The sequence below is a fragment of the Sphaerodactylus townsendi genome, linkage group LG10 (assembly GCF_021028975.2).
Source record: "Sphaerodactylus townsendi isolate TG3544 linkage group LG10, MPM_Stown_v2.3, whole genome shotgun sequence".
Taxonomy (NCBI): domain Eukaryota; kingdom Metazoa; phylum Chordata; class Lepidosauria; order Squamata; family Sphaerodactylidae; genus Sphaerodactylus; species Sphaerodactylus townsendi.
Genome location: NC_059434.1, coordinates 30,127,923 through 30,154,999, shown reverse-complemented (window position 1 = coordinate 30,154,999; position 27,077 = coordinate 30,127,923). Strand labels below are relative to the sequence as shown.

At 43.3% G+C, this 27,077-nt stretch overlaps 1 protein-coding gene across 3 annotated transcripts; it reads left to right on the top strand.

Annotated features, from left to right (window-relative positions):
- The first annotated feature begins 771 nt into the window (after window positions 1–771).
- Window positions 772–25,391, top strand: LOC125440340 (cytochrome P450 4V2). Of its 3 annotated transcripts, none has more exons than XM_048510117.1 (11): window positions 772–853; window positions 8,031–8,143; window positions 9,709–9,794; window positions 12,094–12,284; window positions 12,776–12,845; window positions 16,749–16,875; window positions 18,791–18,982; window positions 20,093–20,195; window positions 23,292–23,426; window positions 23,515–23,694; window positions 24,512–25,391. In XM_048510117.1, the coding sequence occupies exons 1-11, from the start codon at window positions 772–774 to the stop codon at window positions 24,697–24,699; spliced, it is 1,467 nt and encodes a 488-aa protein (XP_048366074.1). In that variant the 3' UTR covers window positions 24,700–25,391. The 3 variants fall into 3 exon arrangements, with proteins under 3 accessions (XP_048366074.1, XP_048366075.1, XP_048366073.1); XM_048510116.1 differs by lacking the exon at window positions 772–853 and adding an exon at window positions 947–1,253; XM_048510118.1 differs by lacking the exons at window positions 772–853; window positions 23,515–23,694 and adding an exon at window positions 939–1,253.
- The last annotated feature ends 1,686 nt before the right edge of the window (window positions 25,392–27,077 follow it).

Below are 27,077 nucleotides of genomic sequence, written 5' to 3'. Positions count from 1 at the left end.
CTGTGCTATCTTTGATGGCTTAAAAAAAATTACCACACAAAATCAAACCATAATTTCCAGGCAATCTTAAGTCTCTTCATCTCTGACGACATGAAAACCATCCCTAGGCCTCCATACATGATATTATCAGGTCCTACCCAGTGAGGGGAGCCCAGCACTCCCGCTGCTTTTAGTGTCTGATACATTTGTTATCTTATTTTGTTATCTGCTTTGAGCAAGAAAGTTAGAGTATGAAATTTTTCCTGCAATAAATGGCTAGAATAGTGATGGGGAACCTTTTGGGCTAAAATAATGACGGGGAACCTTTTGGCCTTGGCGTGTCCAAAATTTGGAAAATGCCCAACTTGATTCATCTGACATGTCACCCTGCCCCTCCCCTCCAAACAGTTCTTCATATATTCATTCATTTTTCAAAAATACAGTCCAATCATGTGGTGTGGTGCTAATAGATTTCATAAAGAAACGTCCAATAGTTACAAAAATGACGCAAACGCAAATAGGGAGAATAGCTGTTGGGTGTTGGGTGTGAATGCTGCTGCGTCACCCTTTGGGTCGTCTCCTGTGCCACGCGAGTCATAGGTTCGCCACCACTCGTGTAGAAAATGTAAATGTACACCTTGCCATTTAAAACGCAGACGGGAGGAGGAAGCCAGCCGCGAATAGCCAAGGGGGAACGGAAAAGTTAGACTGTTTTCCTCCAGAGAGGCCGGAGGCAAATCTCGATTGCACAGGCTTGCACTTTGCAGACTGCAATGGAACGGGCAGGCGAGAATGGACTTGGATAGAGATGGTTGCATTTCTTTGCCCTCCTGTAGCAAAATAAATAGCCGACTGGGTCTAGGAAGGCTTCTCGGTGGGTTCCCCTGCAAGTTGCCTCCAGGAGACCAACCTAGGCTCCTGTGCCCCCCCCCCCTCCTCCTCCGGCTTTGGCTCGGCCCTGGCCTCGCCTCCCTTCCTGCCCTCCGGGCTCCTCCTCTCCAGCGGCAAAAACCTTCGCTCCCCCCGGGGCGCGGCCCCACTCTGTTTTGGCTCCGCGCTGGACATGGAGCTTTTGCAGAGGATCGAGGTGGACGGCCGGCTCTTCTACTGGGGGGCGGCGGCGGTCGCCTTGCTGGCCACGCTGCTGGCTGCCTCCTCTTCCCGTTTGCTTTTGGACTTCTTTCGGTCATGGCGGGAGCTGCGGCTCATCCCGGGGATCAGCCCCTGCTACCCGCTCCTGGGCAACGTCCCACTGTTTGAACGCGACGGGGCAGGTAAAGGCGGCTAGGTGCTTCTCTCTCTCTCTCTCTCTCTCTCTCTTAGGAGATGGCATCTGATGCACCCGCTTTTCTGATGCACCCGCTTTTCTTTCCCATCCAGGATTCAAGGGACTGCTTTAAATTGACTTAAAGAGAGTGTATGCCAATAAAGGCTAGAGAGTGACCCCCTTGCAAACTCTGGAATATGTACTTCTGCATTGAGTGGAAAAGAGGAAAAAATGCAGTTTCACGCGGATTTGCAAAGAATAAGAAATCTGATCTGGAGCTCCTTATGCATTGATTATTTCGTATATGAAAAGTATCCTGATGCTCCAAATGCATCATTTTATTGTGAGAGGTGAAAAGAGCATTTCTCCAGAAGATAAGGTTCCTTGTCATTCTTACTGCTGTTGGAGTCTGTAGCTCTGATGCTGAGCATCTGTTTTGCATACACAAGGTATCAGTTAAAAGGATCAGACAGACAGCAAGGTGAAAAAGCTTCTGGACAGCCACCCAACACCCTGGAGGCTTAGTGTAGGTTGATTTTCAAGGTGCTGGTATTGACCTTTAAGGTGCTAGGATCATCTTCAAGGTGCTGGTATTGACCTTTAAGGCCCTACGCAGCCTGGGACCATCGTATCTTCGAGACCGCATCACCCCATACGTCCCTGCACGGCCTCTCCGATCGGTTGAGGCCAATTTACTGGTGGTCCCTGGCCCCTCGATGATACGGCTGGCCTCCACACGGGCCAGAGCCTTTACGGCTCTGGCCCCGGCCTGGTGGAACACTCTTCCTCCAGCTGTCCGGGCCCTGCGGACCTGGGTGAGTTCCGCAGGGCCTGTAAGACGGAGTTGTTCCGCCGGGCCTTCGGAGGAACCGGCCGTTGATGGTGCCCCCGCCCCCGGCTCGGCCCGACACCTGGGCCAATTGTCATCTCAGACTCGCCATCCCCCTCTTTTTAGAGAGGGGAGGGAATTTTTAGATTAGAATGTCGGACGCCTTTCTCCCCCCCTTTGGGAAAAGGAAGGGAATTACAACAGTAGATCACTGAACGCTATTTATTTACTGTAATTTATTACATATTTATTAGGAACGTTGTTATGGTCATCGCTGCTTTTAAATGTTTTAACTGCCTATATTGTTTTATTTCTGCTGTACACCGCCCAGAGCCCTCCGGGGATGGGGCGGTATAAAAGTTTAAAAAATAAATAAAATAAAATAAATAAATTTATGTATTCTTAGGGGCAAGAAACCCCTCTCCCCCAATTTTTAATTAATTTCCCCAGTGGTGCTGGCATCTCTAGATTTTCATGATAATTTAATAAGTATGGGACCTGCAAGGACTTGTGGGGGGCATCTGATTCCCCTCCTCCACTATTTTTTTCCCTTTCCCTGAAAACTATTTTTTCCCTTTCCTAGAAAACCCTTCCCACTCAGCAGCCAATTGTGTGGTCCCTGATGCCAAGATGGACTGAGTTTTGTGGTGATGTGCAGGCCTTGCCCAGTTGAAAGATGGGGGATCTGCAAGGGCTTGAGGGGCAGCTCGTTTTTCCTTTAGTCCCCATCCCTACACTATTTCCTCTTTCCCTCCCCCTGGAAGCTAACATATCCTCAAGTTTCCCTCACTCCTTCCTAGCTACCAACCAACCTACCTACCCTTTATCTGCTCTCCCATCTTCAGCTACACGTATTTATTTACTTCATATAGTTCATCATTACTTCATTATTTACTTTCTCCCCGGTGGGGAACCAGAACAGCTTACATCATTCTCCACTCCGTTTTATTTTCACTACAAGTACTGTGAGGTGGGTTAAACTGGTCATGTAATAGGCCCAAAGTCATCTAGTGAGTTTTGTTGGTGCAAGAGGAAATTTGAACTTGAGCCCCCAGATCCTAGTCTGAAATTCTAGCCACTATACAACACTGGCTTTGTGGGGTGGCTGTTGTTGAATGGAAGAAATTTGCAGACTTTCATGATTACCACAGGGCTCTCAGATCAAAGATTACAACAGGACCATACCCCAAAATGTGTAGATTCTAACATCCTTTACTGTCCCTCCGCCCTGCTCCCCCATCATACTCTCAAAGTTCTGGTGGGTGAAATATGGTGTCCAAACTAATTAGAAACTACACATTTTTGGTAAGGTGCTGTTGTACTTTATAATCTGTACAGTGGCTAGCCCTTTAAACACTCTCTGCAGCCATTAACAAGCATATACACCAGTGGTAAAGTTTTTTATTGGATTGTAGTTTAGAAGGGCTCCTTAACTGTATGTCTCTCATCTGTGGTAAAACACACACACATGCTTCTCTGTGTGCTCAGAACTAACTTAGGGCCTTTCCCCACATACCTTAAGCCCCGCGCTACTCTCCTCAAGTAGTGCGGGGTCCCCTGGCACTCCCCACTACTGGGGCGGTGACAACGCAGCCGCCCCGACGCTGCCACTGTCGCGCCCCCTCGGCGCACAGCATCCCTGGCTCTCTTGTAAACAGCGCCTTTTGATGACCCCGCACAGAGCGCGGGGTCGTGAGGACGCCTGGGCGCGCGGCATAGTGGGGTTGTGGTAAGTGGGGAAACACCCTTCATCAGGAAGAAGGATTTTATATGGCAGGATGGTTTTTATTTTATTTGTGGGAGGGATATTTAGACTTGCAATCCCTTCCTCAACATACATATGCACCCCTGGGGCCTTCCAGTACAGTACTGGAAAACTGCTACTTCTAAAGATTCCTTTTTATGGTCCTTGAACTTTGGGTTTAGATAAATAGACTGTTTTCTTTGCCTGCAGGCATATCTGGTAAATTGTGCTTAGTTGGCTCCTGTTAGGTAATACAATGATGCAAACCAGTGGAAAAACAGCTCTATTTCATCCAACAGTGTAACCTTGAAAAGCTAAGAATCTCTGTTTTTAACTATTAGATTACAGTCCTTCAGTCTAGTCATAAACATAGGCCGCAGAGAATGGAGGAAAACTGCCTCTCATTAGGTTTAGCCACCTTCAAGATTCTGTGGCTTCAAGATTCTGAAAAGTTCTGCAACATCTGAAAATGAGAGTGATAAGGTCAATTTCAGGTGAGTTGGAACAACAGAGGAAACAGGAGAAGAGTTTAGATTTGTAACCTGCCCTTCTCTCCTTTAAGGACTCTCAAAGGGGCTTACAAACTCCTTTCCCTCCCTCTCCCCACAACAAACACCTTGTGAGGTAGGTGGGGCTGAGAGAGTTCCCAGAGAACTGTGACTAGCCCAAGGACACACAGCAATTTTCATGTGAATTAAACCCAATTCTTCATATAAGAGTTTTGCTGCTCATGTGGAGAGGTGGGGAATCAAACCCAATTCTCCAGATTAAAGGCCACCAGGCATGTTTGGAATCAAACCCAGTTCTCCAGATTAGAGTGTGCTGCTCTTAACTACTATACCACTTAACTACTACTGGCTGACAGGAACAGGAAGCATGTGAGGTCTGTTTTGATCTGGGTAGGTCATACTGACTGGAAACTGTCTTATACTCTGGACTTTGAAACTCAGTTCTTTTGATAACATCTGGAAATATTGAATCAATGCTTGGTTAGACTTTTAGCTTTATTTTATTTTTATTATCGAATCCAGCAGGCCTCAATCTGAATCCAGTACTTTGGCCTTCATTGGCTACAGCTAACAGAATAACTGCTTTCTGAAACTTGTAAGTGATCTACCTTACAAGGGTGTCTTTCTTGATCTTAGTCTCAGGAGGTCAAGAGGCTTGTCCCTTGGTATCTGGCTGGCTGGGTAGTAAAGGGACTGGTGTAAGTGCTTCTCCAAAGTGTGAAGTTTGGTTTTGTCTTGTTTGCCCTGCCCCATCCCAAAATGTCTTGCCTTAAGGATATTTGCCACCCTCCACAGCTTAATCACATGGAAAAGGGCTCTTTGTTGAGCCTGATCCTATGCGTGTTTATGCAGAATGAAGCCAAATTGTGTTTAATGAGGAATATTCCCAAATAGGCTTGCGGCCTCAGTTGTTTATGTCTGTACCATGCCTGTTGTGAAACATCTGCAGATACTGATACTATGATGGGGTGTGACCAGTGATTAAGAGAATGACACAGGAAGTTGTGAGTTAAATCTCATTTAGATCTCAGACTATCTGGCTATTCTTAATCCAGTTGTTTTCCTCCATCTGCAAAACTGGGATAGTAATCCATTAGGCTTTCTGTGCTAATGGAAGTTACCCTGTAGTTACATGAAGATCTCTGTAGGGGATTGGAACAGTTTCAAAACAAAGAACAGAGTAGTCACTTGAGGGAAAGGAAAGCAATGCTCCATGCAGGTATCTTGAGAGTTAGGCAGATAGATAAAAGCATGCTTACCTAATTCCCAGGAATAAGTCCAGTGGCTGCTTAGCAACATACATACAAGCTTTTGTGAGCCGAAGCTCATTTCGCTAGATGCATGAAGAGTACATCCAGGAGGCTAATGCATTTTCTTAAAAGCTTCAGACAGCAGACCGGTAAGGGAAGGCGAGGACACTTTAAAACAACATCTGATCAAAAGAGAACTTAGTTCAAGCAGTGTGAATGGAGTAAACACCCCCACTGTAATAAATACACAAAATAGAATTTACACAATCTAGACTACAAAGTGCAAGAAGAAGCCATTAGAAGTTACAGAGAGATTGCTGGATCAACATCTTTAAGGGGTTGGAATAGTCCCAAGACATTAGCAGTGATTGATGAGTCAGATAAAAGAGGGCCGAGGCCCACTGAAATGAACCCAGGGATTGGGAAGTGTGTGTCCAGGCACATGAGGTGCCAGTGACTGACCACACTACATGCCCTCTTAAAGGGACAAAACTGGGATGCATGCCCCCCATTGGGACCCCCTGTCCATACAGCAGAGGACTGCAACCTGGGGTATTACGGAAATGTTGGGGGGAACCTTGTGTCCATAAAGGCTTTCCCTAATTCCTCTTCCCCAAGCCCCACACCTTCCATGTCCAGGGCTCCCCCTGGACATGAACATCCAGCAAGTAAACCATCAACCCCCTTCATTTGAGCAAAAACAGGCCTGGTGAAAAGGAGCAAGGGCAGCTTTAAATGCCAGAACCCCTGAGAGATGTGTAGGTGGCACCCCTGTCCAATGTGCTGAACTTGAGGCACCAAGGGTGCACAGAGACCAGAAAGGAAGGGAGCTAGTGATGTGTACCGTAGTTCGGCAGTCAACATTGACCCTGCTGAACCACAAGTCAGCCATGCTGGTGGGTATGTCCATACCCCAATGCCAATTCTTCCTGCAGTAGAGCTGGGAGAGGGGCGTGGCTGCCAGGGCAAGAGAATGCAGCCTCTCCATACACGCCTGTCCTGGGTCCCAGGTGAAATTCAGAAGCTCCAGGTGCCTAGCAACAACCATAATGATGAATGTCAGCCCCTCTATCCAGTGGTGGACCCTGGAAAGTGTGGTGGATAGAAATCAATGTTTTTTTTAAGAAATCAAAAGTTTTAAAAAATAGATTTTAAAAATTTAAATTTGACTTTTTATTTAAATTCGATTTTTTTTAAAAAAGGCCTGTTGAGGAAAAGAAAATCTATCTAAGGATAGTTTAAACAGTTTTCTGTTTAAGATAAATTACAGTCCAAAGGTTATCCATCATGAAATAAGGATTTATTTTTAATTATGTATCATAACACTGTATATTCATGCAGTGTTGTTTTTTTTGCTAAATTTTATAAATTGATTCACAGTGTCATGCTCTTCCAGAGGTTTCTGTCAGATCATTTCCATTTGGAAGGTATTATTATTCATGCTTGGTTTTACAGTTCTCAAAACTGTGAATTGGTGTCTGCAGACATAACATGTCTCCTTCACAGAAAAAATAATGAAATAAACATACAGAGTTGTGAAAGACCTTAATCCCATTCTTCCTTTGCAAATCTATGTGCACAAAATCAACCTGTTGCCTCTTAAGTGCTAAGTTTCAAGAAACTAAATGAACAGAAGATTGTTTGGAGTTGAGTAGGTCTGCACAAGGAGCTAAGTGTGAGGAGGGAGAGGCAAGCTGTAAAAATGAAAGTGAATCCTTTTTGAGCAGAATATTCCACAAATCTTGGGATCTTTCTGTGCAAGCTTTGCTCCTCATGCTGACTTGTCTGTTTGTTTAATTATTTAATTAAATAGACAGACAAGTCAACATGAGGAGCAAGGCCTTCTCTGTTCCAGGTATCCCTGTATCAAATTTTTCTCCTAGGATGGAACTAAAACAGCTTACAAAAAAGAAACAGTTTGAAATCACATATTTACCCAGAGGCCTAGCAAATATGATCCTGATCCCGCCCTGCAAATATTTCTTTGTACTCACTAGTAAGTGTCTGCATAGGGCTACAGACAGGTAGCAAAGTATATACTTGAGAGGTAACGTAAGTCACACATGACTCCTTGGAATGGAACCTCAGAATTTTCAAATGCCTTTTGAATAAACATGACATTTGAATGCAGCCACTGTAAAAGTGGCTAGTTATGTGACTAAAGTCTGATAGATATACATCGATCCGTGTTATTATGCTATTCTTTATGAATGATTGGTATGCATTATGTCTTCATCTGGAAGAGGAGTTGAAAATATCTACAGTTAGTTTAGATTTTCAGACTGCAGTCTAGGAGTGGGTATTAGGCTGTCCTCCTGCTGTGTGATCATTGAACTACATAGAGATTGTATGTTCAGATATATGCTGTATTCATAAGCATTTTGACAAAGGGGTGGTTTTGAGGTCACTGAATTTCTCATTTGAACTTACTCAAATGACATTTGTTTTCCAGCTTTCTTCAAGCAAATATTGTTTTATCGTGACAGATTTTGTGATATACCACTACTGAAGTTGTGGATAGGACCATTGCCAATTCTGCTCTTGTTTCATGCAGAAAGCATAGAGGTGAATTTCTTTGTCAGTCCTTAATATGTTTGCAGTGTGGTCCTAAATATCTTTACTTAGAACAAAGCCTTTTGAAAGTATTTAGGATTACAACAATGGTTATGTGAAGAACAGAAATATCACAACACAGGTGAGCCTCTGATATTGCATTAAACAGCTATGATTTCTAAAATTTTGGTTTTCAGGTTGTTAATGGCCACTTCACATATTGCGTAGAAGTAAGCATGGATTTCCCACAAAGTGTTCCCACTGTTATATGTGGAGAGCTGCAACCAATCTTGGCTTTTTGATGAGTGCAACTGTATGACATTTTACATGCTTTTATGAGCATGCTTAACATTTCTGTTAATATACACATAAAAATGCGCACACCACAAAAGGTGGCAAAGTAGTGTAAATTGCCTGGATGTTATGTTGAGGTCAGTAACTGGTTCAACTAAAGATAAATTTCAAGTAGTTGGGCTGCTCCTCTAGAAAAAAATAATAGAAGCAACATTTGTGTGGTATTAGTACCAGCTACTTTTTCAAGTTACTTCAACTCTGAGGAAACAGTTTTTGGCAAATTATGTTTATTTTTCCCCAGTTTAATATTTTGTACAAAAGTGAATCTTCCAGTATCTTTATATACAAATTATGTCTGTCTCATTCAGTTTGTCTGGGCATCATCCAGGTAAGTTGGATGAAAAAGTGCCACTTTAAAAAACTGAAATTTGTATGAGACTGATTTTTCAACTGAGCTGATTTTTCAACTGAGAAGGAAGGCTTCTTTAACTTATGGCAAGTCCGAGATCTTGCTTGCATTTGTTTAGTGGGTCACAAATCATGAGTCAAGTACATCTGTGATTTACTGTGATTTTGTTATGTTATGAAGGATTTTTGCAATGGAGCACTAGTGGTGGGGATTCAAATCACCCCAAAAAACCTGAGAAAGACCTCATTATTTCAGGGGAGGTTTAATTTACAACCCCACCCCCCACCCCCCACCCCCGGAAATTCAGTACAGGCCCTTTCTGCACCGCAACAGTGCGGGGGTGCGTCGACATAAACAATGCCTGTTCACATGGACGGTCCCAAGAGTTCGGCAGGCAGCGGTGCAGCCTTTGCACAGGCTGTGCCGTCGCCGAACTCCTATCTCCTGGCTTCCAGCTCGTCGCAGAAGCCTGGGGACAAGCCCCTGTATTTTTGTGGTATGATTAAAAGTAAGATGTGATAGCCATTTTGTGGCAACAACCACACTCAGAATTCCAAAGTGCCCACAGGTTCAGAAAAATTAGGACCCTTTGCATAAATAATATAGCTCTGTATTTTTCCTTTTGCTAAATAATTTGCTAAATAATATAGCTCTGTATAAAGGTTTGCTAAATAATATAGCTCTGTATTTTTCCTTTGGCAAATTACTGACGCCATTCTAGAGCATTAATGGACTTCTAATCTCAATGATTAACATTCAACTCAAAATATAGCTTGTTTAGATAGTAAGCTTTTAAAGCAAAATGGAATGGATAGGGAGAAAATGGGTAATTTTTGCTATGCTCAGATGTTATTTTATTTTCATCTACTGGCAGGTGGTTTTGAACAGCTCAAAGCATATCGAGAAACCCTATTTTTACAAGTTTCTCCACCCTTGGCTGGGAACGGGACTTCTTACAAGGTAAAGTTATATATAACTTGAACTTTGACAGCTATCAAATGCTCTTTTCAGACCATATTCCAGTTGAATCATCCAGAACTCCTCCACACATTACATTGTATACGTTGAAATCAGTGCCAGTAGAGGAGGAGTGAACATGAATGGGCTGGACATTCTTCTTGCCTACATAGGATTGCCAGATCATGAGTGTAGGGCCTACATGAGTAGGAAACACATGCATGTAAAATCTCTCCCTGTTATCAGGAATGTTTGAAAAAGCTACAGTTTAAAATTCAACATTATGGCCCTTTCCGCACACGGGCGGAAACGCACCTCCACCGGCATGAATCATGCCAGTGGAGGCTTTCGAGGAGATACCGCTTCGCGATGCTAGTACGTCGGGCGAAAGTGGCCCCAACTTTCTCCTCGTCATTCAAGAGGGAGGGTGAGGCTCCATCACGGAGCTACCTCCTGGAGTCGCCCCTCCACTGCACTGTCCCCATCACAGGCAAAGTGCTCCTGAAGGGCAGGGGTTACGGAGGGCGTTAAGCATGGAAATGGGGACCTCTGCTGTATTGGCCCTCCAGAGCGACACTGGACGGGGCGGTGAGTGGAGGGGAGGGGGAAAGCAGCGTCTTCCCGCTGGTGCTGTTCGCACTGCGCCGACGGGAAGACGATGCTTTGGAAAAACCTCACTTGTTTAGCGAGGTTAACAAGGGTGGCTTCACGCCGTTCCCGGGTGGCCAGCGCCTCCTGTGTGAACAGCAGCCCAGGGACGGGGTTTTTGCCATCCCTGGGTCGCTGTATTATGCCCGTGCAGAAATGGTCCATGTTTGTTTAAAAAATTGCATCAATTTCCACCAGTTCTTTTATTACTGGGGTGGCCAACCTATGGCGCTCCAGACATTCATGGACTACAATTCCCATCAGCCCCTGCTAGTCCATGAATGTCTGGAGCGCCATAGGTTGGCCACCCCTGTCTGCTAGTCCTTGGATGAGCTCTCCTGCAAAAGGTGCTTGTATTCTGTTCTGCCCTTGTATTCTGTTCTGCCCCCCATCCCCAGTCCAGATCACATGGAGGGAGCCTATTCACACAAAGTAAGTAAAAGATATAGGGCATTGGTTACGATGCAGAGCATTGGGGGGTACATTGGAAAAATTCTTTTAGTGGCTGCCACCACCAGAAAAAGAGGACGTGGTTGCTTTACAATTAAGATTAGCTTCCTTTTAGGCCAGCAGCAGCTGGGAGGAGACTGAGGGTGGGGACAAGGCCAGAGAAAAAATGCTCTTCTGGGCCTGTCCCCGCTTCCTTCAAGTCACAGCCACTGGCCTGGTAGTAAGCCAAGCTCAATTTTCAGCCAAAGGCTTTGTTTTGTGGTGGTGATGGAGGGGAATATGGGATAGAATGGTTGTGAGCTGTTGGGATTTGTAGCATTTTGTAATGTATGAAAGGCAACACAAATATGTGTTCTGTGAATATATATTAGGTGTACTTAACCCCTCTTTCTCTCTTGATGGGAGATGCACTACTGAGTGGCAGTGTGTGTGAACAAGATCTTGAGGTATGGTTGGACAGTAATTTGAATGTGAGCATCCACTGTGATGCAGCAACAAAAAAGGCTAATTGGAAGTTGGGGTGTTTCAGTAGAGGCAGAACATCCAGACCATAAGAGTGTAAATAAATACGGACTGTTGTTCATCTTCTCCATTGCTTTTAATCCCACTGTTGGACCATTTATTTGCAGTTAGAACATATACATTTGAAATAACAGCAGCTATATTAATTACAAACATTTTGCTAATATGGGGGGTGGCAGTGGTGGGATTCAGCAGGTTCACACCACTTCAGCAGAACTGTTTGTTAAAATGGTGCTTGTAAACAACCGGTTGTTAAATTATTTGAATCCTATCTCCGGAACTGGTTGTTAAATTATTTGAATCCCATCGCTGGGGGTGGGGTGGGTACAGTTTCGGAGAAATGAATTGCCAGGGAGTACGTGAGTGAAAAAAGATAGGGGGCATCTGATATTGAGTTGAAAGCCAGGACACTGATCTTTGGACTGGATGTTCTGGTCTGGAAGCTGGAGCGATAAATAGGTTAGAGGTCAGATAGATATGAGCTTCCAAGGGAATGTTTTCTGCTTATCAGTCCAATAAATGGGAGTTCCTTGGGTTATCAAGTTGGTGTAAGAGGCTTCAAAATAATGTGACTGATGGGAATTCCTTAGGTTCATTGTGAAGAGACCACATGTATTTTGTGACACTAAACATTACCAGGGCTTCCAGTCTCAGCGATCATTTTAAAATCTCTGTTTTACAGTTCTGGAAGAAAATGGCGGACCAGAAGAAAGATGTTAACGCCAACCTTCCATTTTAGCATCTTAACAGACTTCTTAGAAGTGATGAATGAACAAGCCAATATCCTTGTTAAGAAACTTGAAAAACATGTGGACAAAGAGCCGTTTGACTGCTCATTATTCATATCTCTGTGCACACTTGATATTATCTGTGGTAAATCCTGATGAACTTTTATTAGTTGCTGTGAAAGTGTTGTGATAAATAAAAATCTTAAAACATTTCCACTTTTATGCCAGCTAGCTCATTGCTATACATATTATAATATTCATCACCTTTTGTTACCTATTTTGTTGCCTACTACCATATTTAACTATTTTTAAAAACTTCTTTTCAGTGAATTGCTGATTCCTTTTGTCCCTGGTGCAAAAAAGGAATTTTGAATCTTATCTGGGGATGGGGGAAGAATTGAATATGTTCTGATAAGGATGTGGAAACAGTAGGCTGGCAAATCCCAGGGTACGTGCATATATAAAGGTTTCTGCAGTTTAACCAGTAGTTAGAAAAAGAAGCATTCACTTAAAAAGTGAGTCTTATGGGGATAGGGCGGGATATAAATTTAATAAAATAAATAAAATAAAGATCCTACATCTACATGCAAAAGTAGGTGATTATTTTGCTAAGTTCTCTTTCTTTTCTATTTCCAGAAACAGCTATGGGAAAGAAAATAGGTGCTCAGAGTAATAAGGACTCAGAATATGTTAAATCTGTCCTCACGTAAGTGGAAATGTGATTATTTGGTCCACTGAAATGGTTGGTCTTTGTACTATGAAGAGCAGGACTTTCTTCCTCCTTCTGCATCTGACTCAGTCTGTTGAAATTGTTGTTCCTGAGGGGTCAGTGAACCCTCATGTAGAATGGCAGGGAAGAATTGATAGAAACTTCTTTTCCATATCTTTATTGTCAGAATACAAGCCCCGATCAACCTAGAGAGCCACTTGGAAAGGAAAAGGCGTAGAGCAGTGGTTCTCAACCTTCCTAATGCCGCGACCCTTCAATACAGTTCCTCATGTTGTGGGGACCCCCAACCCTAACATTTATTCATTTTACAGATGGAGAACACTGATGCAGAGAGTCTTAGGGAACCCCGTGAAAGGGTTGTTTGACCCCCCCAGGGGTCGTGACCTACAGGTTGAGAACCGCTGGTGTAGATGTTGTCAAACCTGAATACCCTTCCCTCCCTCCTCACAAGTTACTGATCAGCAAGCTTCTTCCTACCCATCTCTTTCACTATTGGGTTGCCAACTGGAGTTTGGAATCGAAGAGCTTTGCGGCGGTTTGCGCATGTGGGACTGATCCTTGGCCAGGTTAGCTGCCTGCTAACCATTTTGGGAACCTCCCTGTGGGGTTTGGGGTGGAGCAAGCCAGGGCTCTTACCACCCAAACGTGGGCTGAGCTGGCTTGCGCCCCACAGCGAATGGGGAAAATTTTTAGGCAGCGGTCTACCACCCATCTGATATTTCCCCCTCATTGCTGCCAATTTCATTTCCTCAAACACGCGGGTTTGAGGAATCCCGGGTTTGGGGGACAGCCTTCTGGGCTGCCCACCACAAGGATCAGACCACATGCTGCGCCTTACGCTCGCTATTCTGTCAAGCCAATAAATTTATGGCAATGGCCATTTTTTATACCACAAATAAAGTGTTTGTCTTTTGTAACTGTTGCCTTGTTTGGTTCATACTGCAAGCTATCTCTCCCTCTGGTGGCAATACCCTTCACTCCCTCCTCACAAGTTACTGATCAGCAAGCTTCTTCCTACCCAATGCTTTCACTATTGGGTTGCCAACTGGAGTTTGGAATCGAAGAGCTTTGCATTCCATGCACTCAAATAAGCATTAGGTTTGGGATTCTTGCAAGCAGTTTCCTATTTAAATATGACAGGGAAGTTTCTGCTTTGTGACCTGGTGTTGGGATACGCTATTTACAGGGAACCAAGATCAAAAATTCCACTGGGATCAAGGCACATTTTGTTCTTTGTGTGTGTGTCAAACAGGAGTTGCCAGATCCACATGCTATGACAGCTGCTGTTGGAATTGCTTTCAAGCAACCGCCACCAATTTATCTGTGCACTGACCTTGAACTAAGTTGAGAAATTTTACAATTATAGTGGATAAACTGACAGAAGTAGTGCACAAGCTTATAGGAAGTCACGTGGCAGGAAGCTCTGTTGAAATGGATATGGGCTGTGCAAGAGAACACCTTTTTGTTTTGCTAGGGTTCGCCTGGTGAATAAATTGAATGTGCCTACATTGCTTTTTTTTTTCAACCAAAGAGATGCCTCCATTTTTGAATGTAAAGAGCCTGTTCTTTATGTAAGTGAGAGGGGGAGTTCAAACAACCCTGGGACTTCTTGTGTGCTCTGGAGCTTTTATATTTTTTTGGGAACTAGTGAATCAGGGTGGCCTTGTATAAGAAAAGGTCATGAAAATATTGGCAACATAATCGAGCCTTTCATCACTATGAATTTCCATATGGTAGGACATTTTGGTTGATTGAATTGAAATCAGTTTTTCATTAGAACTGAGTCTGTTTGTATCTTTTGAAATTTATTTATGGAGGTTAAAATTTATGGAGGTTAAAATGACCTGATTTTCCACTTGGAATGAGTGAAATGAAGAACAGCTTTTAATCAGAATGCATTGTATGGATATTTTTACATACGTCAGATGACAGCATTCGATAATGATAATTTCAGTGTATGCTGTAAACAAATTTTAAATAATTTTTGGCCGTTTCCGCACGGCCAAAAGCAGCGACGCGATGACGTCGCAAATTGCGACGCATACGAAAAAAAGCGTTCACACAGACAGGCGGAGCTGCGAGCGTCCGCAGCCCCGCAGAAATGTGGCATCGTTCGCTTTACTGAAGCGGCTGTTGGAAGCGGCGTCTGGCGACGTTAAGCCTCTGCGGCCTTGCGAAGCAGTGCAGGTTCGGCACGTCATACCATAGTTTCACGCAGCAGCGCGATGGACAACGTGGAACACTGCCCCCGATGTCCTGCCCGTCCCCCATCTTCGTCGAGTGCCTCCCCTCCCAGCTACTGTCGGGGTCCCAGTGCATGGGTCTGGGAAAAGGTGCTTGGCCCATGGGTGGAAAGCACCAGGGACAAAGCGTGTGTGTGTGTGGGGGAAAAAAGATTTGAAGGCCAGCTTGGTCACGTCTTCGGCGGTCGCCATTGTTTTTTGAAGACGGCTCCCTTGCGGCTGTTCGCAGACGAAAGTGCCGCGATCGATCGCGTCTACAGGGGAAAAGAGTGGTTTAAAGCGTTTTCCGCGAATCTACCGGGCGCCTTCGCGCCGGTTTAGCGTTTCCGCGACGGCGCGAATGCGCACCTCTGCCGCTGCGCGTGCGAACGCTCTCGCTATGGCGGTTCTTTTATCGTTTCCACGACGTCATATTTCACCCGTGCGGAAACGGCCTTTGTTTTATGTAAAATTTGGACAATAATTGGTATATAATGTATGGATAATATATTATTGAAGAATTCCGTGTTTTTAGTGTTATAAAGTTTAACATAATATCCAGCATGGTGTAGTGGTTAAGAGCAGGTGGACTCTAATCTGGAAAACCGGGTTTGATTCCCCACTCCTCCACCTGAGTGGCAGAGGCTTATCTGGTGAACCATATGTGTTTCCGCACTCCTACATTCCTGCTGGGTGACCTTGGGCTAGTCACAGTTCTTTGGAACTCTCTCAGCCCCACCTACCTCACAAGGTGTCTGTTGTGGGAAGGGAAAGGAGCTTGTCAGCCACCTTGAGTCTCCTTACAGGACAGAAAGGTGGGGTATAAATCCAAACTCTTCTTCTTCATCCAAATATTATGGTAGTCCTACCAGAGATAACAGTATAAGACAGTTTCTAGACAAATATTATACATTATTTTGTGTAGTGCTGAATTTATTTTCTACTTTTTACTTCAAAGATATGTGCTAGTGCCACATAAGGAGCAGCAGTTTGCAATTCATTCTCAAGTTATTGGGTATACTCGCAACTCTTATTTTAGAAAAAAAGACATTTATACGTTAAAATTCCGGAAATATGCCAAATAGTGTCATTTTATAAGCTAAGGCGGATTCCGCATGGGCCAAAAACAGAGGTATGAAAACGGTGTAAAATGTTTTAAAATGGTGTAAAAGGGTTTACACGGTTTTCACACTGCTGTTTTTGGCCCATGCAGAATCTGCCTATGTTTAAACTGGTGCATTTTATATTATTAAATCAGTAAAAGAAGTTTAGGTTTGATAGGAAAGCATGTATTTTATATGTTTCAGTTTCTCCCCAAGTGTTATGGTTTTTTCCCCAGGAAAAACATCCCCCCCCCCATCTTCAATATTTCTATAAATTTTACATCTCAGAAGTCCAGGCAATTTCTAGCTTTTCAGGCTGAGCAGAATCTGCCTAGTGGGATCTGTTTGCTGTGGAGGGGAGTTTGTTTTGCTATTTTAGCATATTGTTTTAGCCATGGTCCCTTTCAAGTGTTTAAACTGGAGCCATTTGTTTCCATTGCCCATGTAAGACTTTTTTACATGATCCTCTGTTCAGCTCATTGCCAAGAAATCCTTGTTCTTTAGAATCCATATATAGAACAAAATACATCTTAATGTTTTTTGTGTTACCCTAGGATGGGTGATTTGATTGATCACAGAATAAAAAGTCCCTGGCTTTGGCATGATCGTTTGTATCTCCTGTTCAGAGAAGGAAGAGAGCATCACAGAAGGCTGAAGATCCTTCACAGTTTTACTGATAGTGTAAGCTGCTGAATTTTTCCTTCATATAGGATCAGAAATATCAGAGTCTTCCTGTCGAGATTAACTGTGAAAGTTCTGCCAGATTTGCTTGTTTGTGACCATATTCAGTTTGTATATCATATTTATTTATTTATTTATTTATTTATTTATTATTTATTTATTTATTTATTCGATATAATAAAACAGCATCCACAAGAAACCCACATTAAAACCCCCCCAAGAGGAAGAAATAAAAAGTGGGTCCCATAGATGGTAAGGGACCCGAGCACAGGAGGATAAAGGGGGCACTTATCAGCGGCTGGACACTCCAAAAGCCCAGTGGAACAACTCCATCTCAAAGGCTTTGCGGAACTCACCAAGATCCCGCAGGGCCCGGACAGCTGGAGGAAGAGTGTTCCACCAGGCAGGGGCCAGGGCTGTAAAAGCCCTGGCCCGGGTGGAGGCCAGCCACATCATTATTTGAATCTTCTTCTTCCCCTGTGGAGCTGAAGGGAACACACATGGGATATCTCATTTCATCTCGAAACAGACCGACAAGGTAGATTAAATTAAACAAAGGCATCTTTTGGCTTCTACCTGAATTTAATGGCGAGTCTCCCAGATCCAAAGCCGGAGTTCTAACCACTATAGAACTCTGACTTGCTATAGAACTCTGGTTGCTGTGTTAAAAGAATCCCATTATTATTAGCGTATGTTGAAATGGTATAGGGTCAGTAGCTGACTTGAATGTCAGATTTTCAAAACTGATTTCCAGTTGATGGTTGTATCCAGGGTAGAAGTGTGGTCTGGATCAGCTGAAAGTACTACTTGAGGTGCTAAAGAGTTATTATCTAGATGTTTCCAGTTAAATAGCTGTTTGTCAGAATTAGGTTCTTACTCTTAGGTAAGTGTGCACAGGCTATAAGTCCATTATTGGGTGAAATTGGAGAAATTCCCCCATCCAGATAGTATGCACATGAGAGGGCTTAAAGAACTTTCTAGAAAACTTGCAGTGCCATTGTCCATCATCTTCAAGACCTCCTGGAGAACAGCTGATCTGCCACAAGATTGGAGGAGCACAAATTTTGTCCCATCTTTTGAAGATGGGAGGAGGGATGACCCAGCAAACTACAGGCCAGTCCGTCTGACTTCCGTTCCAGGGAAGACATTGGAGCAGATTTAAAAACTTTTTTTAAATATTTCACTTTTTTATTGTATCATTTGAATATTCCATTTTATATTAATATTCTTCTTCATTCGTTTTCAAACAATACATTTTCCCCTTTTCCCACTCCCCCCCGTATTTTCTTCATAATTTTATCAAACAGCAGTAAGTTCATTCTTTGTAATCTTTTCTCCCATATCTCCTCATTGACTCCAGCTTCTTTCATCCAGTCCGCATATATTGCCCATATCTTCAAAATTTCGCTGTTGATCTTGCCACAGTTTATTTTTTGTTTTTATATCGAAAATGTCCAGTGTCACTTGTTCCTAGATATATTCCAACCATTTCTGGATTGTCCATTTTTTCTTTTCTTTCCAGCCTAAAGCTGTTGTTGCATGGGCTGCTTTGATCATTATTTTATACAAATAGTTATATTTCAGATTTTAAAACTAACATCTTCATGTGGAACAGAATGTATACGAACTGTATGGCCCCTTTCAACCTTATGATTTATGTAGGGAGAGGTGGTTCTTCAAGTTCCTTGGGTCCCTTTTTTCCTTCTCTCAATCTTCTTCCACCTTTGATGGTTTTCATTCACATCTGAAGTAACTTTCTTTCTGCACATCTCTAAGGATAAATCTCATATATCTTTGCCACAGCATGACATCCAGAGTACCATACATAGAGCGCAATAGCTAATTATTTATGGCATTTCACGGAGTACACCTTGAATTATATAACCTGAGATTTGATTTTTTATACATATTGAAGGTTATTGCAGAAAGAGCTCAAGAACTAGAAATTAAGGAGCGACATCAAAATGATACAGTTACCACTGAAGAGTTAGATGGGTGGAAAGTACGGAGAGCTTTCCTTGATATCCTTCTTAATGCCACTGACGATGATGGGAAGAAGTTCAGCCATCGGGACATTCAAGAGGAAGTGGACACATTCATGTTTGAGGTAGGGGATTCAACCTTTAGTGGGCATACTGCATAAAATGCTGGGCAAAGACATTGCATGTCTTTGTTCAGGCCTACAGAGGACACCCAGGCCTGGATCCAGAGTGCCCTCAGACTGCAAACCTATTCCTAAAAGATGTAAATATGGAAACCAATTCTGGACTGTTCATATTTATTACATTTATAATCTACCCACTTGCCCAGGAGGACAAAGTGATATTTATGGAGTCATGTTTTACATGTAATCCAGGTTGTGTTGAGAGAGAGCATCACATTCATGATTTGTTCTAGATTTTGATGAAAGGCCAGGGCTAAGATGGAGAAATCAGGAAAGATGTACCTCAGATTCTGTTCCTAATTGGCCCACTGCACCTCTGTTAACTTCTTTGCAATTAATGTACATACATTTACATGGCAAAAAGCAACTCAATTTAGACATGTCGCTGGAAATTACAGGAAGAACATATTACATTGTCATGATAAATATATATCTATCAATTGAAATTCTTGTCCTTTAAACGCACATACACCTGAAGCTCCTGCGTGCTGTTAGAAGTTGATCATGCATGGTTAGCGTGGTCTACTCTGACTTGCACTGACTTTTCAAGGGTTTTGTGGCTTCAAGGGACACGAGCTTCTTTTTAAAAATTATACCACTATTGTTTCTTCCCATGCTTGCTTCTTCCTATTCTGCACTTTCTTCCTGAGTCACTCTTTTATATAAAAATACTGGCCATTGTCCAAGCAAAAATAAGCTCTTTTTAGAACTGCATACTCTTTCTAGAGCTGTTTATGAAAATTAAGCTTCTGCTTAATTTTTTCCAGTCAATTGTGGCTGGACTGGATGGATGAACTATGAGATTCTAGAAGTAAAGCTGCCATTTAGATTTCTGATTTGGACCGAGCGAAGTGTCTATGGAAATCTAAACAATTGCTCCCTTTTAACCCTCCTTAGCTCTAGTGTGTATTTTTACACACTAGAGAAACTCATGAGAATGTGTCAACATTTTTTGTTGAAATGTAGGCAACTACCAGCATTTGAAAATATCAAACTCCTTTAAAAGGTGCCTTAGAATATTATATTCATGCTAGTAAAAATCTGCCCTCCTAGGGCCATGATACTACTGCTGCTGCCTTGACCTGGTCTATCTACTCAATTGCATGCCACCCAGAAGTGCAAAGAAAAATTCACCATGAACTGGATGAAGTTTTTGGTAAGTTTCTCTCTCTCCTGGGCATGTCAGTATCAGCTTGAAACAGTGAGATATAAAGTGATATCCAGATGCAGTCTTGTGGGGAGTGGCTTACACTGGCTTTGCATATTCATTATTTAAAAATATTTATTCTGCACTTTATTTCCGCAGACACATGGTCACTAACTAAGCAGCAAAAACATCATAAGCCTCTAGCAATAAATTAAGAACAATACACAGTTAAAAAGTAGTAAAAAACCGGTATCGTATACAGTCAAACCTCTGTTTTCGCCACTAATCTGTCCAGCGATGGGCGAAAACCAAAAACAGTGTACTCTTAGGTGTGCCTTTTGCCGATGTGCAACGTCGTTTGCACATGCGCAATGCAAACGCTGCACCAGAGATATTCAAAAGTCGCCACAGAAGCCGAGGCGACCACTGATCTCCGAGGCGACCAAACAGCTGGGGGCGACCGGTGAAGACCAAAACCATCGATCTCCGAGGGCAACGAAGACCGAGGTTTGACTGTAGGTGCAATTTAACATTCAGGCAAATCCATTCAAACTGCCCTCCACCAAATGCCCTGTGGAATAAAACTGTTTTACGCACTTCCCTGAATGCGACAAATGAAGGCTCCCAGTGCGCTCACTCTGGTAGGCTTGGGTTGCCAGCCTCCAGATGGGATCTGGAGATCTCCCAGAATTACAACTGATAGACTACAAAAGGTCAGTTCCCTTGTACCAGCTTCAAAATGTCCAGGAATTTCCCATTTTGGAGCTGGCAACCTTAAGCTGGTGGTCTTCCAGCTCTGGTACTTCTTGTTCAGTGTGTTTGTCTTCATATGCCTTTGTTCTGTATTGTTTGAACACTGTTTCCACACAAAAGTATATTTCTCATCCCCTGCGCTCCTACCCTCCCCATAAAGAACATGGAATGAAATAAAGGGTGACAGTCTGGACCACAGCCTTTCCTAGGCCGACTTACCATTATACTGAAGGGCTGACAGAATGCTCTTGCTGTCTAAAGGCCACATGGTGTTCTACATATGGTGGCCTCAAAGCTTTGGGTGACTGTGATGGCCTTGGAGAAGAAGAGGTATGGGCTTAAAACAAATAGACATTTGCCACTTATGCATTTGGATTACAGTTTAGTGAAACGAGTTCAGGTTTGACAGGTAATAATAATTGATATAAGCCTTATTTTTTATTGTTTATATGCTACTCTTTTAAGACTGAATTATGTGGCATTCTGGGAAATTGAGATAGTGGTTAACAGACTTCAGTTGTGAAAGGATTTTGGTTCTGAAAGTGTTTTTGTTCGTGTTTGGCACGTTCTTAAATAAAAGTCAGTATTTTCTACACACCCTGCCAAACTAAAGAAATGAATGGTATGAATGTTGGCTGGAAAATGAAAACAAAACTTACCACAGAGTCTGTGACCCAGCTGTTGCCAAACAGACAACCTTAGACCTTCCTCACATGGGTTATGTGCTCTGGGTTTGATACTGTTGAGAACTAAAAAAGGCCCCATGGATTGGGGGAGTGGCCATTGCTGATGACTGGGGCAGGAAATTCTACCATGTAGAAGCCCCATCTCTGCTGCCCTGTGCCAGCAGCAACAGGGAAGCCAGACAAAATTGTCCCCCATGTGCAAAATACGTTGGAGAAAGCTGTCTGAGGAACAGAAATAGCAGTACACTGGGAGATGCAATTCAATAGTCATGAAATCCAGAAGAGAAGGGAGTGGCTAACTATTGGAAGTTTTGCATCCAATTGCTTGCTTAGAACAAAAATTCCCCCCAAAAATCTTCTGTTGGCTGAGAACACCGTTGAGTGAAAAGGTGGTTTCAGTTTTGAAATTCCTCCTGCTTGCAAGGAACGGTTCTGAATGTGGGACAGCAGCTCTTCGTTCTGTGGCTTTCTCAGATTCAGTGCAGTAGTTCTTTTTCAAGATGAAAGGAGTATTGTGGTGCTGCTTGACCACTCAACATATGTCTATTCAGGCTTCTTAATAATTGGAGAAATCAATCATGCCTATTTGGAATTGACCCATGAAGGCTTTCCTCTCTTGTTAAAAATAAGAACCTTGTTTAAAATAACTATCAGTGGTCAATTCCCCACTGTCAATTAATCGTGTGATACTCATGCGAAATATCAAGGTTTCAGCAAGAATTCCCCACTGCTTAACTGCCGAACACGGATTTATCCCGGTTATGGCACTCCCTCTCCCCCTTATCACGTGTTTTTTAAGAACCTGCATAGAAGTGCACCTTTTTAAAGAACACACGCTGAAGTTGGATCAATGTGGGGGGGGGGTGTGTGGAGGGGTTGAATGTAGGTTTGTTTTCCAGCCATTGGGAGTGATGTGAAGCCTTCCAGCCAATCAGAGCGCAGTAGGTTGTGCGTGATGCATGCACAGCCTTTTTTTGTTTCATGCCGATAGGGCTACTTTGAAACGTGGCTGTGAGGAATGTGATTTCTGTGCCGTCTATAAATTAAAATTAAACTTTCGGGCCAGTGCAGCTGCATGGGTAAAGAGTGACGAAGCTGCACATAAACATAGTTTAGTGCGAAAAACAGCTACCGTCCTATCAATGCATGCGCGTGGTGATGTAGCTGTGCAAAAAAAAAGTTTTTTAAAAATTCCCGCCCCAACCCAGCACAACAGTCAATCAGGATGAACAGAGCAGCGTTGGATCCCGTGATCGTGGGGAGTGATCGTTGCATTGCTCGAAACTGCAATAGACATTGAGGTCTTCACTAGGCACATGCTGCAGTGGAGAGGGAGAAGCCTTTCATTTCTCAGTGGGGAAATGACCAGTATTTCATTTCAGGGTATATATTTAGGGTCTGATCCAGGCTAAATTTTCTGCTGACCAAAACAGAGAGCCTGTTTTGTCCAGTTCCCCCTTCCCTCTGCTGTTGACCTTCTTCATCATTCACAAGGGTCCCCCTGTTCTCCAGAAGCAGAAATCAATGGATTTGTTGATTTGGATCCTGCATTGGAGAGGGAGAGTCAGGAAAGCTCTGTTCTGCTGGTGGAAAACGCAGTCTGGATACAATCATCTGTTGATCGTAGTGGTTGCATATCTCTCACTCCCTTTGTTTGCCTTACTAGGTGACTCTAACCGTCACATCACCTCAGACGATTTGAAGAAACTACACTATCTGGAATGTGTTATAAAAGAAGCCCTCCGCATGTTCCCTTCCGTTCCATATTTTGGTCGTACATTAGTTGAATCCTGCTATATTAGTAAGTGGATTGCTGCACTATGGGTATAAGCTAATTCAGTTCATCCTGTGAGGAGCTGCTTCCCTGAATGGTAATCCTTCTTCAACAGGAGGATTTAAGATACCAAAGGGGACAGATATTGTCATTTCTCCTTGTGCACTGCACCGAGATCCTGAATTCTTCCCAGAGCCTGAAAAATTCCAACCAGAGCGGTTTTCCATAGAGAACTCATCTGGGCGGCATCCATTTGCATACTTGCCTTTCTCTGCGGGGCCCAGAAACTGCATTGGTATGTATGAAGAAGAAGAAGAGTTTGGATTTATATCCCCCCTTTCTCTCCTGCAGGAGACTCAAAGGGGCTTACAATCTCCTTGCCCTTCCCCCCTCCCCCCTGTGAGGTAGGTGGGGCTGAGAGAGCTCCAAGAAGCTGTGAGTAGCCCAAGGTCACCCAGCTGGCATGTGTGGGAGTGTACAGGCTAATCTGAATTCCCCAGATAAGCCTCCACAGCTCAGGCGGCAGAGCTGGGAATCAAACCCGGTTCCTCCAGATTAGATACACGAGATCTTAACCTCCTACGCCACTGTTGCGTAGGAGGTTAAGCTCTTAACCTCCTACGCCACTGATATATGCATGACACTGTGGTTCATTTAGTGTGCAAGATCCTTTTTAAAAAACAGATTGTGTCATGGTACTCGGAACAAGGCCTGAAAACACCTGGGTTTTTTTTTTGGAAATGCCTTCCCATAAAAGGCTCTGTAGAGCACAGCATGCTAGAGTATGGTTGCTACAGGAGGCGGAGTCAGCCAAAAATGATTACCACAGTTTAACTTTAGTAACACAATTATAGGTCCTTGTGCTGAGGTAGCAACTGATGCCAAAGCAACATTTGAAAAATCTGCACATCCAAGTCAGAAACCTTGCTGGACAAAAGCCCTACCTGCCCCCACTCACTTCTTAAAAATACTTGGCGGGCACTAGAAAAGGTGTCCGTAGGCTCAATGGCACCCACAAGTACCATTCTGGGAATCCGTGATATAATCCATGATGTATACCAGTGATTGAGTATTAGCACGGTGAACTAGCATTTCTTGCAATTTGTTCTCAGGTCAGCGCTTTGCACAGATGGAAGAAAAGACTGTTTTAGCCACCATCCTGCGGAACTTCTGGGTGGAAACCCCACAGAATTATGGAGATATTGAACCTTCCACAGAACTTATTCTTCGTCCAAACAGCAGTGTCTGGATTCAGTTAAAAAGGAGACATGCTTCCATTTCTGAATCTAAAGAATTATAGCTCTTCAAGCTTGCTAATTTTAAAAAAAACAAATTAAAATGAAAGCAGCTAAATGCCAGAAGCTGAAACTTTCTTCAGGTTTTGGGAATGTTCAAGATGACTACTGAATGATTAATTTTTATCCTTAAATCTGAGTGGATGGCTGATTTTTTTTTTCTTCAGCATAGCTGGTTTTATTTTTAATGAACAGTTTATTTCTATGTTTTTTGAGAACTAGAACGAGAAACTATACACACACACATAAATTATGATTTTAATTTGTAATTAAAAACACTGTCAGTTGTGTTTGATGCATGAGATCCATAGAAATGAACAGCAAAATGCCCTTCTGTGTAGATTCATGTATCTCTGCAGCATCATAGTTGCTGCTGAAACCCACTGTAGTATGTTGTACGTTGTTAGTCTCTGCCAACAACCTGCAACATGTTTACCACAGTTCTCAATCTCTGTCATATGGCATGGTTCTAGGCAGTTTCAGTGGTGTTCAGTAAAGGTGCAACCATGGGATGTTCCATGTGGAGCAACATTATAAACAATGCATACATTTCTGTAGTGTTGCAGATTAACCCATGCTACTTCAAGGCACTTTTGGGAGTCTGCTGTGCCATTGCAGGGATGTGTGAAATGGGACTCATAAAGAAGGAGTTAGGGTGAGGGTTCTGTTTCTACTTGGCTCATGAATTAATATAGGAAAAGGCCGCTTCATCGATCGGAAGACATTTAATGTATACGGCCTGGAGACAAAAGCAAAACACTGTCTCCCCCAGGCCGCTTTATTCATTACTACAGTAAGGCGAGCAGCTGCATAAAGCGAGCTTTCGCGCTTTGCCCTCAAGGCCGCCTCGGACCGCCGCAAAGCAGTCGTTTCCCCAGAGCTGCTTAGGGAAGCGCTCTTGTTAGGGAAACGCCGCCTCGGCCACTGCGCCGAAGCGAACGGCAGCGCGCTTCGGTGACGACGCCTCCCCACATTCCAGCACTTACCTTTAAATCCTTTCAGGCCTCCGGCGCGTCGCCGAGGCCTGGGGACACGCCCCCTGCCCTGCGACGCTGGAGCAGGCGCGCAGGGCCAGGGGGGCGTGTCCCCAGGCCTTGGCGACGTGCCGGAGGCTTGGGGACATGTCGGGTCGGCCGGGCGCCGGCGCTGCGGAGCCCAGCTTTTTCCAGGACCGGCCGTGCGGACAATCCCATTATCGTCGGGTCGGCGTCGGAAACGCCGACCCGGCCGTTTCCGCATTCGTGCGGAAATGGCCAAACAGTGTATTCCCTCCTCCTTTCATTGTGGATCACCTCCTTTAGTTTGAGCATCAAAGTCTGGATTTAAATGCATAGGTCCATATCAATTACACTTGTTTTAAGGTGAAGATATGCCCCACAGCGCTGAAAACCTGGCAGGCTGATTTGATGTAGGGATGAAATCTAATGCCTCTTTGTTTTTACAGTGACATCAAGGGAAAGATGTAGAATATTAACAAAATTATATTTTCTGCTATTACATTAAGTTTCATGCACTGTCTATCAGCGATGAAAATATATGTTCTTAATACATTGAAGAAATACTGTTATTATATAAAGCTGAATGTATAACTTTGCCCCCCAAATGTTCAGAGTAGAGAGGTGTGCTTAAACAAGCTGAAAAAATATTGTTTTATTTTTGTTGTTGTGAATGATGAAGGATTTACTTATGCGTTACCTTTCGATGAATGACAAGGTGGCTGTATTAATCTAATACGGTAAAATACAAACACAAAGCCATTCTGTGCCTTAAAATGTATTCCTACTTTGTATATTTCATAATAAATGTGTTAAAGGTGCCACAAGACTTTATGCTTTTATTTCTGTAATGTTTTCTTAATTCTCTGATCCTGAACACATTGTGTTTAAAACCCAAAGAATCCCGGCTCACATTTGGTTTTCTGCAGTGGCCAGATGCCCTTGGAACCCTCCAGGCACTGAGGTTCAACAGCAAAAACCTTCCCAGTCAAGGTTAATTATTATTCCAAAGTTCCTAAAAGGAACCTAGCTACAGAATTTAAAATCACAGAAGAAGAGTTGTTTAGTAGGAATGCAACCTTCCCAGCAACAGAGTATTCCTTAAACTTAGCAGGAAGAAGAGTCAAAAGCCTGGTCCTAGCTTCTTCGTATTTGGGGCAATTAAGCATTATATGTTCCATAGATTGCACCACTATAGAACAGTGGGGTGGGCATTTCCAGCTCTTGCTTAGATCAATTCTTAAGAAAACCTCCCTTGGAGTACAAGTAGAACAAGGAAGGAAGCTGAAATTCACAACGAGCCCTTTGTGTATAATCCATCTAAGCTTGGGCTCTTGGAGTATACTCAGATAGTCTGCCATCAGATTGGTTTTGAATTTGATGTTGAA

What these genes read in the sequence shown, in the direction of transcription:
- LOC125440340 (XM_048510116.1), top strand. Translation starts at nt 1,043, where the DNA reads ATGGAGCTTTTGCAGAGGATCGAGGTGGACGGCCGGCTCTTCTACTGG. An exon ending in GTTTGAACGCGACGGGGCAG is followed by an intron (nt 1,254 to 8,030) that starts GTAAAGGCGGCT and finishes TTTGTTTTCCAG; the next exon opens with CTTTCTTCAAGCAAATATTG. An exon ending in TTCATGCAGAAAGCATAGAG is followed by an intron (nt 8,144 to 9,708) that starts GTGAATTTCTTT and finishes ATCTACTGGCAG; the next exon opens with GTGGTTTTGAACAGCTCAAA.